This window comes from Nothobranchius furzeri, chromosome 16 (genome assembly GCF_043380555.1).
Source record: "Nothobranchius furzeri strain GRZ-AD chromosome 16, NfurGRZ-RIMD1, whole genome shotgun sequence".
Lineage (NCBI taxonomy): Eukaryota > Metazoa > Chordata > Actinopteri > Cyprinodontiformes > Nothobranchiidae > Nothobranchius > Nothobranchius furzeri.
In genome coordinates, this window is record NC_091756.1 from 43,705,723 (window position 1) to 43,723,364 (window position 17,642).

The following is a 17,642-nucleotide window of genomic DNA, read 5'->3' on the forward strand; positions in this document are numbered from 1 at the left end:
GTTCTGTGGAGTTGTTCACAAGCCTGACTTCCTGCGTGTATGTAGTGAAAAGATCTCTCTCAAAAACACAAAATAATAGAAGCATCTTTATCTGGTAACGATGTCCTTCAGCTCATCCAAAGCTTCCAAGGACAAAGTGACCCCCACAAACGTCTGCTGCAAGCAATGAAGTTGGTTGGCAGGATGCAGGAGGAAAGGCAGCTGCTCATTCTGCTTATTACCCAAGGATGGATACAGCAGCTAGATAAGACTTAGAGAAACACTTGACAGAAACAGCGTTTCAAGGCTGCAGCTGCAAGGAAGAATCTGAGTCTGCTTTTGATATGGATGCACTGCCTCCTACACTGTTAATATGTGGATGCAGTTTTACAACAAAACCACTAGGGGATTATGGTGCTTTTGAATTATAAGTATGGTCCACTGGGCTGTGAGAAATACCTCAATCACTTTAATCAGCATCAATTTGTAAGCAAATACTTACGAACAGGTAAGCACAGTTTTATAAAAGATGACTTTTTAAAAAAATTAGCTGAAAAAGAAGATGCTTCACTAGAACAGCAGCACACATAAATAAAATAAATCAACAAAGCATTTTAATTCGGGCAAAATTTATAGACTTATATGTTCTATTTGTTCCTATTTAGAGTAATCACCACTATGTGTAAATGATGATGCTAAATTCTACAATGCCTTTCACTGATTACAAAGCATCACTGTTATTGTTGGACCTTTTAGTAATTAGATTTAAAAAAGAAGGAAAGAATAGAAAGCAATGGCAGACTATGTTCTGTTTTGTCTTTAAGCCTTGCTGAACCCTGTCAGATCATTTGCAGCTAAATACCACCCCCTAGTGGTTATAGGATATAAATACCAAAAGTGTTTCTTAACTACTTTTACAAAAAAACAATGAATCCACGATTGCAGTTGCTTACAAAACAAAAAAATTGCATATACTTAAATTATTTTAGTCAAAAATCTCCAAGTCTCAAAGCAAAGTTGTGTGTGTGTGTGTGTGTGTGTGTGTGTGTGTGTGTGTGTGTGTGTGTGTGTGTGTGTGTGTGTGTGTGTGTGTGTGTGTGTGTGTGTGTGTGTGTGTGTGTGTGTGTGTGTGCGCGCGCAAAAAAATGAACTTTTGTTAAATTTTACGATTTATGTTTAATGGGGAAGTCGTCGTCGTCGTCTTCCTCCGCTTATCCGGGTCCGGGTCGCGGGGGCAGCATCCCAACTAGGGAGCTCCAGACCGTCCTCACCCTGGCCACCTCCACCAGCTCCTCCGGCAGGACCCCAAGGTGTTCCCGGACCAGATTGGAGATGTAACCTCTCCAACGTGTCCTGGGTCGACCCAGGGGCCTACTGCCGGCAGGACATGCCCGAAACACCTCCCTGGGGAGGCGTCCAGGAGGCATCCTGACCAGATGCCCAAACCACCTCAACTGGCTCCTTTCGATCCGGAGGAGCAGCGGGTCTACTCCGAGTCCCTCCCGAATGTCCGAGCTCCTCACCCTATCTCTAAGGCTGAGCCCGGCCACCCTATGGAGGAAACTCATTTCGGCCGCTTGTATCCGCAATCTCGTTCTTTCGGTCATTACCCAAAGCTCATGACCATAGGTGAGGATTGGGACGTAGATCGACCGGTAAATCGAGAGCCTGGCTTTCTGGCTCAGCTCCCTCTTCACCACGACAGATCGGCTCAGCGTCCGCATCACTGCAGACGCCGAACCAATCCGCCTGTCGATCTCCTGATCCCTCCTACCCTCACTCGTGAACAAGACCCTGAGATACTTAAACTCCTCCACTTGAGGTAGGACCTCTCTCCCGACCCGGAGTTGGCAAGCCACCCTTCTCCGGTCGAGAACCATGATCTCAGATTTGGAGGTGCTGATCCTCATCCCAGCCGCTTCACATTCGGCCGCAAACCTACCCAGCAAGAGCTGAAGGTCAGAGCTGGATGAAGCTAGGAGGACCACATCATCCGCAAAAAGCAGAGACGAGATTCTCCTGCCACCAAACTCGACACACTCCACACCACGGCTGCGCCTAGAAATTCTGTCCATAAAGGTAATGAACAGAACCGGTGACAAAGGGAAGCCCTGGCAGAGTCCAACCCTCACCGGGAACAGGTCCGACTTGCTATCGGCTATGCGGACCAAACTCACGCTCCTCTGGTAAAGGGACTGAATGGCCCTTAACAGAAAGCCACCCATCCCATAATGTGGAAGTAACGGTTGTAATACAATTAGGTCAAATAAAGTATGCATGAAAACAATAATGTTGATATTGAGATAATGGTAGTACAAGGTAACAATGTCCATCCATTTTCATCCACTTATCTAGAGTCGGGTCATGGGGGCAGCAGCCTAAGCAGACGCCCAGACTTCCCTCTCCCCAGCTACATGGGCCCTCTCCTCCAGGGGAGTCCCAAGGTGTTCCCTGGCCAGACGAGAAACATTGTTCCTCCTCCGGGTTGGACGTCCCCAGAAAACTTAATCAGGGACGCATCCAGGAGGCATCCTAACCAGATGTCTGAGCCACCTCAACTGGCTCCTCTGGATGTAGAGGAGCAGCAAATCTACTCCAAGCCCCTCCCGGATGACCGAGATGCTCACCCTATCTCTAAGGAAGAGTCCAGCCACCCTGTGGAGAAAACTAATTTTGGTAAGAATGTTAAACATTTTATTTAGACACCATCTTTTGGACTAAAGCAGTGGTTCCTAACCTTTTTTCTTGAGGACCCTCTTTTGTGTCTAAATCCTGGCTTACACTGCGACTTTTTTACTTTGTTGAGCCAATTTTCCCCTCGTGCGAGAATCTATGAGATCAGAGTGAGTTTTACGCTGATCGTCGTGTAGTATACAGGGGTTACGAGAGGTGGTTAACACCACGTGACCAGCTACCAATCGGCAATCATAAACATGTGCGAGTTTATGTCGTGTTTGATGTTTTGCTTGTTGATCGTGAAGGCATTGCACTGTTGAAGCAGCACTCTGTGACCAACTGCGACCCAACTAGTGCCAAAACTGCTCACGGCGCCTGTGCAAACATGCATCAACATGGCTCGCCAACTATTTCCCTATTAGCACAAGCCGTTCATTTTTATTTAAAGACTTTTTTCACACACAGCAAGGATTGTCAAGAAAGCATGTTTGCCTTATTTATGTCAAATTAAGCTGGCAAAAAATTGATTTACGTTCTTTCAACTTCCTCCTCCAACCCCATACAGCAATCCCAAGGGACAACCCTATATATATATATATATATATATATATATATATATATATATATATATATATATATATGGTGATGGGGACAACACAATACAAAAGTCTGGCATGTAGTGTAAAAACTGCTATTTTAAGTATTTTTTAGGTCCAACATGTTGCTACCAGACGTAGCTACAGAGTGAGCAGTCTGGTCGACATCCGAAAACTGGGTCGTACAGTGTGAGAGCATGACTCGCGAGATTTGCTCCGTGAGGATGAAGTCGCACAGTTTGAGATGGAGCTGAATGCTACGAGTAAAAAAGTCGCACAGGGTGTGCCCGGCTTAAGACAAGCCATCAACTCCTACCTGCGTAAACACATTAGAAGTGATTCATTACAAAAATGCATTTATAAAAATAAATAGCAGTTGTAGTTTTTGTACTTATGTTCATTGTTTTACACTGTGGAGTGGGTTATTGGGATTTTATGAATGAAATGGTTACAAAAATAATTTTGATAACCTCAAAACCTCAAATTGTGATGACCCCCTGATATCTCTCCCTCAGACCCCAGGTTATGAACCACTAGACTAAAGTGTGCTCTAGCAAGTGGGTGACCTGCCAATGAAAGGGTTAAAACATGAGAAAGTGCACTGCAGTGCCAAGAGAACAAACTGTGAAAAAAGTAACAAATCATCAAATGAAATGAAATTGAACATTTTTCTTTATGTTCTCCTTTCTCATTAGTTTATGCATAAATTTGAATGATCAAATGAACGCCTCTGTTTAGTTAAATATTTTTACTTTCACATAAATTAGTTTATGTCATAACAATTTTAAAAACATGTATACTGCTACTACTACTCATACTGCTACTATGACTAATAATAATATAAATAAGCTTCTTATAAGTTTACTTTATTTTTTATTCAATTTACATTCTTACCTTTAGGTCTACATAAATCTTCACAAGTATTATTTTGTGTTAAAATGTCACATCGACTCAGGTTTTTTTCCTCAGTTTATTTTGCAATTAAAGCCAACCAAAACAGTTTTATTTTGGTTATAAATAACTTGTTGGCAGTAATATGATGATGACCACTTTTTAAAAGACATGGGCTGAATCTCTGACATTTAGGACTAGCTTATGGATCAACATAAATATTAGGATTTTGTGGGATTGACTCAGATACTGCTAGTTTACCGGATATAGGTTATTTTAGATTTGATGTGCATGCTTTTGTTCTTTCCTTGTTTATTTCTCTAAACTGTAACGCTCACACTGCTCAACATGCACTGAGAAAGACTTATAAATACGTTTTAAATAGAAAAAAATTAGCCAAGTGCTAATTAATTCTTCTGAAGATTTTCGGATCTTTTAAAAGGTCGAAATATGAAATAAACCACCTCAAGATTGCAAGAAGGTTGTATCCACGTTCAATTAAAATTTAAATAATATATGTGATTTAAACACAGTATTGTATGCGCCAATCGGATTTTGCAAAAAAAAAAATTCTTTGCATTGACTAGCCACTAATTGAGTAAGCTAATTAATTACACTAAGAGTAATTGATGAGTAACCCTTTGATGCTCAAAGCTTTCATTGATTAAATCGTCGCTTGACCGACTCCAAATCTCAACAGATAGGCTTTGGTTAAGTCGTCTGTTTCAAAGCTTCTGGTTGGTCTCAGAAAGGTGTAGTCATAAAACGTCAAATGTGATTGGCCGAGCCGACGTTCTGCTCTTTTTTCTCGCGATTGTTTCCCGTGTGGGTTAATGGCTCCTCCTGCTACGGAGAGAGACGGAGCTGGCACCGAGCGGTGAAACGGGGGTAGTTGTGACACCACGGAGAAAAAAAAATACATTTACGCCACAAATTCCTGGACGTTCTTGGTCGCTGTTGTATCTAGTATCTAGAAACACGGTTGTCTGAGTGGCAGTTTCAGTCGAGGGTACATTTTAGCAGCGGGCGGTTGAGGATAGCAGTCTATTTTCGACAACCAGATGAACTCCCTCAGAGCCACCAACAGGAGACCCAGGCGAGTATCGAGGCCGCGCCCGGTGCAGCTCGAACGAAACAACGGGGACAGAGGTAAGCTAGGCCATGGTCAGCTAATGAGCGATAATCCCCCCGTTAGGAGATACCAAACTTTATATAACACCGAGTTGTTTAGCAGGACTAACCACGGCGGCTTTAGGTAGGAAAACCCGAGGCTTTTTGCTCCGTGGCTCAGGCCAGGCCGCGCTTTGTTTGGCTTGAGTAATCGGAGGTTAGGAGGAGGTTGGGGGTTGTCTTCGCAATGCGTATGCAGCTACATGGACATCTTAAATGGCTCATATTCCTCAGCTGGGGGGCAAATGGAGCGACTTAATGCTCTCTAATCACAAGCTTCTTGTCTGTTTCAGCTGCTGCATTCCCAGCTGTCACAACCATTTCTGCGGGTGCAAATCTTACGGACTGCCATTTTTGGGGTGTAACGTTAACAAAAACATTAGCAGCTCTAGCTTCAAGAGGCCGTACCGATCAGCTGTGAGCTTTAGGTAAATTCACCGGGACCATTTTGTGTGCTTGGGTTTGTAGTTTGGAGATGACATTGTTATCGGATTGTCCTCACCACCGGTGCCTGCTAGTCACTGCTGGATTTGTTTACACCGCTGATTTACCAGCTACGTAGTTCAGTTTTTAGCCATTAGCCGCACGCCTAATTGACTTCCTCTGGTGTCCCTAATTTGACAGGACCACAAAAGATGACCGTGCTTCTGCATGGTCAGTAGTCCGATGCACACCGGTCGGTGTCTGTTGGGAGTAACTAAACATATGAAGGCAGTTTTGGCCGCAGGAAGTGCATCTGCCATTATCAATCACCAACCTTTGTCTGCCTACCATCAGACTGAATGTAGTTGGAACGCTGAGCATGATAGCTTAACATATAACAGTGCGTGTGCAGTTGTGTATGATGCGATTCAAGACTACAAAACAATTGTAGAAAAGACGAGATGGCTTATTTAAATTTGCTTTCGTTGGTATTTTGCAGTCTGCATGAACCTGCACCTTTGTTCATCTTTGTGCTTCTGCAGATGGTGTGGTATCTGTGAGACACGGGTTTTTTTCTTTCTCTATTTAGATGAGGAGGCTCCTGCAGCAGCTGCAGCAGAAATGGCTATTGAAGAGTCCGGTCCAGGTGCTCAGAACAGTCCCTACCAGCTTCGACGTAAGACCCTGCTTCCCAAGAGAACCGCTGCTGCCTCTGCCACCGCCTCTGCCTGCCCCAGCAAGGGCCCAATGGAGGTTAGACGGAAGCTCTTTGCATTTTAAGTGAATGTCATTGCAGATGGTGTGTGTGCCTGCAGAGTGAGGAATATAAATGTGTGCCATACATCAGGACTTGCTGGAATGTTACGTCCTCCTCTAGATGATATTATAATACAGGATTGAGTTTCCTCACGGGTCAAAGAGCTCAGATCCTCCTTGCTTTCTGTTTTAGGGAGCTTCCACTTCATCTACAGATGCCTTTGGTCATCGAGCCAAGCGGGCACGAGTGTCCGGTAAGACCCACGACCTGCCAGGTGTGTTAAAACTGTTAGATTATGTACTGTTTGCTAATTTGATAGTCTGCTGATTTTGTTTCCCTAAATAAAATGGAATGACTGCAGTTCAGTGTGCTGCCTTTTCTCCAGACTTACACAGTGGTTTTGTGTATCTTGTGTATTTTTAGCAGCCCCAGCAGAACAATATCTGCAGCAGAAGCTTCCAGATGAGGTTGTTTTGAAGATTTTCTCCTACTTACTGGAGCAGGACCTTTGCCAGGCAGCTTGTGTGTGCAAGAGATTCAGCCAGCTAGCAAATGATCCTATCCTATGGTGGGTTCTGCTGAACACATGAAAGCTCTGTTCTTGTTTCTTACCTTCATCTCTGTAGAAAAAGGGCAAGTAAATAATTTTCCTGTACGCTGTCCCCGTCGTCCTTATAGGAAGCGACTGTACATGGAGGTGTTTGAGTATACGCGTCCCATGATGCATCCTGAGCCAGGCAGGTTCTACCAGGTCAGCCCTGAGGAGCATGAACATCCAAACCCTTGGAAGGAGAGCTTCCAACAGCTGGTTAGTTCATCTATCTTGTTAAGTTTATTCAAATAAAGAAAAATCTGTGCATCATAAACTTGCTAAAAGTCTGTTGTTATTACATATTAGGTCTACAGTTCCTGGTAAATAAGCAGGTTATTAGTGGTTGTATTTAATTTAATGAACTTTAATCCCCAGAAAGCAGCTGTCAGTCTCTAAAATGAGTTTCCCTTGTTTATTAATAAAGAATTTAGTTCAAGCTTATAAAAAAGTTTTGAACCTTTTTTAATTTTTTTTACTATTTTCATGAATAAAAATCTTTGCTTATTGATGCTTTTTATCTGTTTTAGTTTCTTATTTTTGAGCTGCAAATGAAGCGTGCTACAGATGAACTGTTGTTATTATGTTTGTATGGTATTGCTACATTTATTACAAACGGTCAGCTGTAATATTTAAAGTTGCTGATTAGAAGATATCCTCTTTGTTTAAACAACTAGAATTTAATGGAAACATTCAAAAGTCAAATTATTGATTTTGTAGTTTCTGCAGGTATCATGTGCCTTTTTTCCTGTTTTTAAAATGCAGATTAAGGTTATGAATTTTGCTCAATTTAATCTGTGGTGACTTTGGTGCTTGTTTTATTTTCTGTGCTTGCTTTTAAAATCATCTTGTAAACTTGATGGGTGGATGAAATTCTGAGACTGTCATTGTAAATAATGGAGTTATTTCAGCTTTCAAGTTTCCTAAAATCGACCATATGTGTAGCAGATATTGCCGGCTGTGTCTATTCAGAAACTTATTTTTTGGATTAATAGAAATTATGGTTTGGGGTCGGATTACTTTTGTGGCGTGAGCGCCATCTTGGATGAAAGCGTTGTAAGCCAGCCGTAGCGTTCGCTGATGCCTGTATTTTCTGCGTTACAGTACAAGGGTGCACATGTGAAGCCGGGCTTTGCTGAACATTTCTACAGTAACCCAGGCAGATACAAAGGCAGGGAGAATATGCTGGTAAGTGGAAGGCCTTAATCGCTGATGTTCTGCATTGTTGTGCTTGCTTTTTCAAAGTGGCCTCTGATGAGGTGTAAGCATGTGTCTGAGTGTTGCGTCTCTCCCCTTTCAGTATTATGACACCATTGAGGATGCGCTGGGTGGCGTTCAAGAAGCCCACTTTGACGGTCTCATCTTTGTTCATTCTGGCATCTATACAGATGAGTGGATTTATATAGAGTCCCCCATCACCATGATTGGTGCAGGTAAGCATGTTGGCTTCACTGAGTGGTACTGAAGATTTTATGCCTCTGTTGTGTGCAATCAATACCTCTCTTAAGAAGGGGACACACACTCAGCTGTGTGTGTACGAGGGGTTTGATGAGTGGTTTCTGCTTTCACTCAGCTCCCGGTAAAGTAGCAGACAAGGTCATCATAGAGAATACTAGAGATTCTACGTTTGTCTTCATGGAGGGATCAGAGGATGCGTATGTGGGATACATGACCATCAAGGTAAACATAACATGAAATGTGTGTTGAAGTAGCGGGAGAACAGAGACGTTGCAGATAATCGCAGCCTCCATCTGACCTCAGCTTCTCTTAATTCAGTTTAATCCAGATGATAAATCAGCGCAGCACCATAACGCCCACCACTGTCTGGAGATCACGGTCAACTGCAGCCCGCACATCGACCACTGTATCATCCGCTCCACATGTACAGGTACCCACACACCGGCACCTTGTTCCACAGCGAGAACATGGTCGACTGTTCTTTCTTTTTCTGTCGGGATCTTTATTTTAGGCTTTGCTGAACCATAATTTATTAAAAGGCAGCTCCTTATTTGATGCGATTATACACCATTTTAGATTAACTGAACTCTTATTTTGTCTGACTTATTAGCTTTACAATAAATTTAATCATGGGTTTTCTTGGCACTGTTGTCTAAAGCTGGGTGGACACTTTGCGACTTTTTCACTCGTAGCACTCCGCTTCAGCTCAAACTGTACGACTTCCTCGCAGGGCAGGTCTCACGAGTCATGTGCTCACACTGCACGACCCAGTTCTCGGATGCGACCTGACTGCTCACACTGTACGTCTGGTAGCAACACGTCGGCCCTAAAAATATATGCTAAAAATAGCGGTTTTTACTCAACACGTCAGACTTTTTTGTCTTGTTTTGCCTGTTGTCCTTCGGGAGTGCTGCAGGAGGACACACAGCGATTTGTGGGGGTTGGATGAGGAAAACAAAATAAAGTAAATCTGTGTTTTGTGATCAGTTTCATTTAACATGAACACGACAAACACTCTTTCTTGACAATCCTTGTCACTCTGTGTAAAAAAAAAACGTTTAGAAATAAAATCAAACAACATGTGTTATTAGGGAAATAGCGGGTGAGCGGTGTTGATGCATGATTGTGCATGCGCCGTGGGCGGTTCTGATACTTTTTGGGTTGCAGTCGCTCGCTGCGCCGCTTCAACCCTCACGACGAACGAGCAAAATATCAAACACTCCAGAAGTCCGTGCGAGCTCACGATTGCTGATCGGTAGCTGGTCACGTGGTGTTAATCGCCTCTCGTAACCCCCTGTACACTACACGACGCTCGGCGCAACACTCGCCCCGATCTTGTGGATTCTCACACGAGTGGAAAATCGGCTCAAAAAAGTGAAAAAGTCGCACAGTGTACTCCCGGCTTTGGACTTAATATGCTGTGCAGTCGCTTCCTTCCTCATTGACTTAGTTGTTGGTTACTGAGCTGGGTTGTAGCAAGGTAGCCATCAAATTTGTCTTTATTATTATGTACATGTTTTTCCTGGTTTTCAGGCTTTTCTGTACAAATTTTAATGAATAATTTACATTTCAGTTAATGAGCAAGCTCACAGAGAAAGGTTTTTTTTTTGGGGGGGATTTTTGAGTTTTTCATGCAGGCTGAACACGAAAATAGTCTCCTTCACCTATCTCCTGCATTAGCTTCTGATAGAAAATAGAGGGTGAAAGTATAGTATTTAAAAATCTTGACAGATCTACGTCACACTGTCACTTAACATTCATGGACTCGCCCATCTTGGCTCGCGACACGAAGGCTGATGATTTAGAGTCCAGGAAAGAAGAGTGTCTCGACTAGTAGAAGCTAACCTTTAGCATTAGCAACTCCACTACACAATAAAACTCCTCCAGGCTTGTGTTAGTTGTGGAAATAAAATGTCAACATTGCAGAAAAAACTGAGTCAGTGGTAGAGTCGTTAGCTGTTATCCAATCAGAGGCGAGATGTCCAAATATCAGGAAATAAGACCTGCCGTCTGACGCTCCCCTCTCTGACGGTTAATTTCTACTTCCTGAAACACTACGGCCAAGGGTTTTGAATAGGTCAAAAATTTAAAAATATTTTTAACTATAAACATCAGATGGGAAAAAGGGAACTAAATGCCAATCTAATGCATATTATTGAGCCTTTTATAATATTTTGCCTTTAAAAAAAGTGAGTCAGTTGAATGCACAGGGTATGTATGTACTGGCGCATGGTCAGGATGGTACCACCTCTGCCTCAGTTTGAACCAGGAAACCCCTGTAATCTATACTTATCTATCATCTGTCTCTATCTATTAGGATGTACGCAGTTAACCGGTTAATTGTCATTAATGTTGTAACCAGGTAAAATTGTTTTGCCCGGGTAACTGCCAGCTCCGTCCTTCTGCTTTGCTTGGGTGTAGTATACTTTTTGCCACCAGAGGGGGTGAGAGCACCACTATCAGTACGACAGAAGAGCTTGTCACATGATCAGATAAATTGAATAATGTAGTGGTTGGGAAAGTGCATCTATCTATCAGGTAAGAGCTAGAGATAAATATACCACAAGCACTTTTATTTATTATATATTTATAATAATGTGAAATAATTTAAATTAATTCTAGAGGTGGCTCATATCCTATTATCCACAATATTACCAGTAATTATTTTTTGTCCAGGGCTGCACAGTGGGGCTATGGTTGGTGCCATTGCTTTGCAGAAAGAAGGTCCTGGGTTCAAATCCCAATCTGGCCTCTTTCTGCAAGGGGTTTGCATGTTCTCCCCGGGTACTCTGACTTCCTCCCACAGTCCAAAAGCAAGACTGTATTGGTTTCTCTAAATTGTGTGTGTGTGCGTGTGTGTGTGCGCGCGCGCGCTTGCCCTGTGCCTTGCAACCTGCCTGTTTTACCAGAGGTTGCTGGAGACAGGCGCCTGTGACCCTGCATGAACAAGCAGGTATAGACGATGGATTTATTTCTTGTCCCGAGAAAAAATTCTGTCATGTTGAGCTAAATTCATGATATTTTTTCATCCACTACTCAGAGGAATTGCATTCTCGTTACTGTTGGCCGCTACAGCTCTCCATACCTGGGGGGGGTATTTGGTCCATCTCTCCACATCGGCTGCAGGGTGAAAAGGCTCGGCGAAATGCAAACAAATCCTCAAATAATTAAATCCTGCAAACCCAAATGCAAAGTTTAGAGCAGAACATTTAATACATTTACATGCAGCCAGGGATCAGGTTGTGATCGGGTTAAGGTCAATATTCGGTTTTCTGAAAAACTGGAGATAACCCGTTTACATGCACAAGTAAAGAGTTACCCCTGTACACATGGAACGTCTAATATCCTGATTACATAGCTTGTGCATAATCAAATGTCTCTATAGACACTTTCTGAGATGAAGAGGATATGAGATTCTGGACTTTGCTTCAGACAGGCTCATGGATGCGTCAGAGCATCGCCACGTTGGAGACAGGAACAAGCGCTGTTCAGCCAAAGATTCATAATCAGGCAACGTTTTCTAAGTGACAAGTCTCTCAGAGAGACTGGGTTTGGAAAACACTAATTTCAGTGACTCTTCCTGCATGCCCTCTGGTTCTGCTGCTGCCTGTGACCGACGCACTTTAAGCCCCTCTCCACATCTTCAGCTCGTCCACCTTATGTGCGAGCTGACGGCGAGCTGCGCTGAGCAGTGTCCAGAATAATTCTCAGATGTTCTGATGAGAATCTTTTTGTGATCGATGTAGCTACCTCCGCGATGTGCGTAACGATTAAAATGTCAGCGCATCTGCACGCGTCAGGGTAATTCTTTCATAGTGACCAACAGCCTCGAGGTTTCTCCATCAAAATAAACGGTCAAATACGGGAAATATCCGGTCAATGCAAACCCTGCTATTTAACTGTTTCGCCTTCTTGTGAAGATTGTTGAAAAGAGTAACAATTAAACTTGATTAACACCAGAGCCATGCGCACTGTGCCGTTATCTCCATCACTGTAATTGAGGGGAAAAAACTAATTGATTCGGTTGCCGTCCCCTCCCCTGATCCATCCATCCATGTGTAGAGCACACCTTTTGAAAGAGTTATCCCGATGCAAGTTTACATGACCTGATATTCGGGATAGAAAAGGGTTACCCCGGGGGTGATAACCCGTTTTTTTAAAACCCAGTTATGAGCATAAGTGGGTTATTGCCAGCATTTACATGGCCTTGCAGAACCGGGTTATTGCAAATAACCGGTTTTTGAACGGGTTGTTGGCTGCGTGTAAACGCAGTCATTGACCCAGAGGTTTGCTGATCAGGCAGACGCGTGAGAATGCATGTAACGATTGCTCAGAGACGGAGTAAGCTCGCTGCTAGCGCTGTTAAATCAATATAAGCATCACTGAGACGTCTTGTTTTATGTTTGAAGTAATATCAATAAAATATCAAGCTATCGCCTTGCCCTACCTGAGGAGGTCCTTAATGTAAGCTTCCCACTTACAGTGACTAAAGACAAGTACATATGAAGAGTTTGTTTGCAAAAACAGAACTCTGTTATGAATTTTCAACAACAGCCATCTGTTATTTTCATCAGTCAAAAAAAAGTTTAGTCATTTTGATCAAAATGCTTTTTAACTGGTTTTACAATTGAACTCTTCATTTTTTGTATGAATGATTGATTTCATCAAGTTGTTAAACTATTATTGTCCTCAGTCAGGATCAAACATTAATAAATGGATTCTCGGATTTAAAATTCTGATCATTTTTTAAACTTTTCCTTAAGGCTGAATGTTGGGATTAGATCAGTGTTGGTTATTTAACTTAAAACATTTCAAAAGCCTAATCTCATACTCTCTGTGAGGACATGCTTACCTGTGTTTGAGGTGTTTTGTTCTGTCTTTAGTGGGATCAGCTGTGTGTGTGAGTGGACAGGGTGCCTGTCCAACCATCAAACACTGCAACATCAGCGACTGTGAGAACGTGGGACTGTACATTACAGACCACGCACAGGTAACACAAAATCAGGGTTTTTTTCCCTTATTTGTCTTAAATCCACTTAAACTCAACCATCCTTACATTATCTTTCTTCGTCATGTCCGTTATCTGCCTGCAGGGCATTTATGAAGACAATGAAATCAGCAACAATGCTCTAGCAGGGATTTGGGTGAAGAACCACGGTAATCCCATCATTAGGCGGAACCACATTCACCACGGACGAGATGTGGGGGTGTTCACGTTTGATCACGGCATGGTAACTACCATCAGCTCCGTCATGTCTCCTGTTTTACCGAGGAAATGACTAAAGTTTTTATTTGAATGGTCGTTTTATTTGTTTGTTTGTTTTTTTCATTTCAGGGTTACTTTGAGAACTGTAATATCCATAGAAATCGCATAGCTGGCTTTGAGGTGAAAGCCTACGCCAACCCCACGGTCGTTCGATGTGAGATCCACCACGGCCAAACGGGAGGCATTTACGTCCACGAGAAGGGGCGGGGTCAGTTTATAGAGAACAAAATTTATGCCAATAACTTTGCTGGCGTCTGGATCACATCCAACAGTGACCCGACGATACGGTAAGAAGACGGGCTCCACAGAAACGGCCTCGTTTATTCTGAAAGGTTCATCTTGAAATTTCTTCTCCTGTTCCAGGGGAAACGCTATTTTTAATGGTAACCAAGGAGGAGTGTACATATTTGGAGACGGGCGAGGTTTAATAGAAAGTAACGACATCTATGGTAACGCCTTGGCTGGGATCCAGATTCGAACCAACAGCTGCCCCATTGTTAGACATAACAAAATCCATGATGGGCAGCATGGGGGCATCTATGTGGTAAAAGCTTTTTTTCAATTAAATAATTATCTAGAAGGTGCAGACAACTTTTCAGTGTTTGCTGCTTTTGTTTTATTTATTTTTTATTCTGTTTTGTTTTCCAGCATGAGAAAGGTCAAGGAGTAATCGAGGAGAATGAGGTTTACAGCAACACGTTGGCTGGAGTCTGGGTGACCACAGGAAGTACTCCTGTCCTCCGGAAGAACCGCATCCACAGCGGCAAGCAGGTCCGATATTTTAATGAGCTTGTTGGCTTTCATTTATCTGCCACACTGTTTGAATTTGATATGAAATAAATGCATGGTGGATGGTTGAATATTAAGCTTAAGTGTATATTTTTAATAATAGTATTTATTTGGGGATGAATATCTTTTTTACCCTCAGTTTAACGTTTTGTTACCCCCCCCCCCCACACACACACACACACACACACACACACCTGCAGGTTGGTGTATATTTCTATGACAATGGGCATGGCGTGTTGGAAGACAATGACATCTACAATCACATGTACTCTGGTGTTCAAATAAGGTAAAAACATCCCAGATGATTCTATATTAATGTTTTAAGATGCTCAACTATTTCTGTTCCTTTAATTCATGTTGTGATTTTGGTTTATTGCAGGACGGGGAGCAACCCAAAGATCAGGCGCAACAAGATCTGGGGAGGCCAGAATGGAGGGATCTTGGTCTACAACTCAGGTTTGTGTTGACCGGCGCCTCTTTAGGCTGCTCAGTGATGTGTAGTTACCTTTGTCTGATCCTGCTGCTGCTTCACAGGTCTGGGCTTCATTGAGGATAATGAGATCTTTGATAACGCCATGGCTGGGGTGTGGATCAAGACAGACAGCAATCCCACACTACGAAGAAATAAGATCCATGATGGACGAGACGGAGGCATTTGTATCTTTAATGGAGGCAGAGGTAGTTGGACAATGTATCCTCAGGAGACTAGATCTGCTTCTGACACTTCAGAAATGTTTTATTTCAGTCAGGCTTGAGTGTCTTTATGCATCCTATCCTGCTGCTCCAGCACATGCACATGTCTGCTCACGGAGGTCATTTTCTCTGCAGGTCTGTTGGAAGAGAACGACATCTTCAGGAACGCTCAGGCCGGTGTGCTAATCAGCACCAACAGCCATCCAACCCTCCGCAAGAACCGCATTTTTGATGGCTTTGCAGCAGGTTAGTTTACAAACGCTTAAAAACACAGATAACGTCTGAGTCGGTCTCCTTTTGGCTTACGCTAGGCTTCTCGTTTGCTCATCCAGGTATTGAAATTACTAACCATGCCACTGCCACGCTGGAGGGAAACCAGATCTTCAACAATCGCTTTGGAGGTCTGTTTCTGGCCTCCGGAGTCAACGTCACTATGAAAGGTAAGAGGCTGCTTTGTGGACATTAAAGCTATGCGCGAGTCTGCTGGCTGACCACCTTCGTCTTTTATTCATTTACTTCCAGATAACAAAATTACACATAATCAGGACGCCATAGAGAAGGCAGTGAGCAGAGGACAGTGTCTCTATAAGATCTCCAGCTACACCAGTTACCCCATGCACGACTTTTACAGGTAAACGTCTGAACTTGTATGTAGCACCAACCCGCTATAGAGCTGGTGTGTTGGTGCAGCGGACGGCTCTCAGGCTGTCTGACCTAAAGATATTGATTTTCTCTCTTAATGGGAGAGGGCTGAAAATGTCTCATTTTATTCAGAGAAATAAAATGGTCAAGCATCCCTGTTGTAATGTCTTATCATCTTCTGTTTAAAAGTTGAAAAAAGGAACTTTTAAATGTAATTTTCTAAAGATGTCTGTTTTGCTTTTCCAGATGTCACACCTGTAACACGACAGATAGAAACGCCATCTGTGTTAACTGCATCAAAAAGTGCCACCAAGGACACGATGTAGAGTTTATACGGCACGATCGGTAAGCTAGGAGTATCACTTTTTATTAGGAAAACCGTGTTCCTCTGAGTTATCCTCAAAGTGGTTTTTAGCCAAAGTTATTTATGATTTCAGAACAATTTAGTTAGACACCAGCTGTGTTTTTTTTTTAGTTTTTTAGTAGAAACACCAGAGATGGTTTATTTCCTGTGGGATTAGTCTTTTTTTTTTGGGATTAGTCTTTTTGATGTTTGATTCAATGCCTGTAGAAAGTTATTTGGGGGTTTAGGAGTCTATTTATATTCATTAAGCCACAAGCTTTTGTTGAGTGATCTAATGGGAGGGGATTATAAGCAAAAAAATTGAATTGTTTCCTGTTTGTTCATTTAGTTTCACAATAAAGTTTAATTAAAAGGCAAAATCTCTGGATAAATTATTGTTTGAGGACTGTTTAAGGATTACTTTAAGAACTGAGACTCACACATTTAGTGATGTTAATACTAAAGGTAAAACTCAGTTTCTTTGGTTTGTGTTCCAGGTTTTTTTGTGACTGTGGAGCAGGGACGTTGTCCAACCCGTGTACGCTGGCAGGAGAGCCCACACATGACACGGACACTCTCTATGACTCGGCACCGCCCATTGAGTCCAACACGCTGCAGCATAACTGAAAGCGTCTAGGTTGTGCTGACGCCCTCAGATAAGCATACCAACACATCACATTGCACACAGCCATACACACAGTTACATGCACGCACCATCTTGCGACCATAAGGGTCCAGAGAGACTCTGATTACAGCGCTCTCAGCTGGGATCAAAGGAGAAAGAGGCTGCAGAGGAAGCAGCTTCCTCTGGCTGCAGCCAGACTCGCTGCTGCAAGTCGTTAGAGGGAGCAGCGGAGCTGAAGATGAACTGACAAAACGGCTCAAAGAGATTCTTACTGCAGTCTGTAAGCAAAGAAGATGGGAAGAGAAGGGCTCCATTCTGAGGATGCGATGAGGTCAGCTGGTGGCACTTAAAGCATGGAGAGCTTCCCTTTGGTTAATCCTCAGCTCCTTCTTCTTCTCTTCAAGAACTGCTGTCAAAAAGACTTCCTGCTTCCTCGCAGCTACCATCCCTATTGGATGCCCAGACAGTTGCAACTAGGCAGTGGATGTGTGAATGTTGGTCTGTGTGGGTGATTAAAAAAAAAAAAGCGAAACAAAAACTAAACATAATTGTGTGTGATGGAGCACTTGGGCCTTTTTTTTTTAAAGAAAAAAAAAGTTCTGATCAAGGAATTTTATTTCAATGCTTTCTCATGTAGTTTTGTATTTTCAAGCAAAAAGCTGACTGTATTTGAATGTCTTTTATTTTATTATATATTATTATAATTATTTTTCTTTGGTTAACGTCCCTCCCTCCCCCCGCCTCA

At 42.7% G+C, this 17,642-nt stretch overlaps 1 protein-coding gene across 4 annotated transcripts; it reads left to right on the forward strand.

Annotated features, from left to right (window-relative positions):
• Positions 1–4,998: 4,998 nt before the first annotated feature.
• fbxo11b (F-box protein 11b) lies at positions 4,999–17,478 on the forward strand. 4 transcript variants are annotated; one of them, XM_015962929.3, is made up of 22 exons: positions 4,999–5,291; positions 6,325–6,488; positions 6,685–6,766; positions 6,916–7,060; positions 7,171–7,300; positions 8,186–8,269; positions 8,382–8,514; positions 8,655–8,761; positions 8,858–8,969; positions 13,423–13,529; positions 13,633–13,770; positions 13,875–14,092; positions 14,169–14,349; positions 14,454–14,576; positions 14,795–14,880; positions 14,974–15,050; positions 15,129–15,272; positions 15,423–15,533; positions 15,620–15,727; positions 15,810–15,918; positions 16,176–16,274; positions 16,770–17,478. In XM_015962929.3, exons 1-22 carry the CDS (start codon positions 5,204–5,206, stop codon positions 16,897–16,899), a joined length of 2,676 nt encoding a protein of 891 aa, XP_015818415.1. In that variant the 5' UTR covers positions 4,999–5,203; the 3' UTR covers positions 16,900–17,478. The 4 variants fall into 4 exon arrangements, with proteins under 4 accessions (XP_015818415.1, XP_054605258.1, XP_070401798.1 ...); XM_054749283.2 differs by having other exon boundaries at positions 6,919–7,060; XM_070545697.1 differs by having other exon boundaries at positions 6,685–6,745.
• The last annotated feature ends 164 nt before the right edge of the window (positions 17,479–17,642 follow it).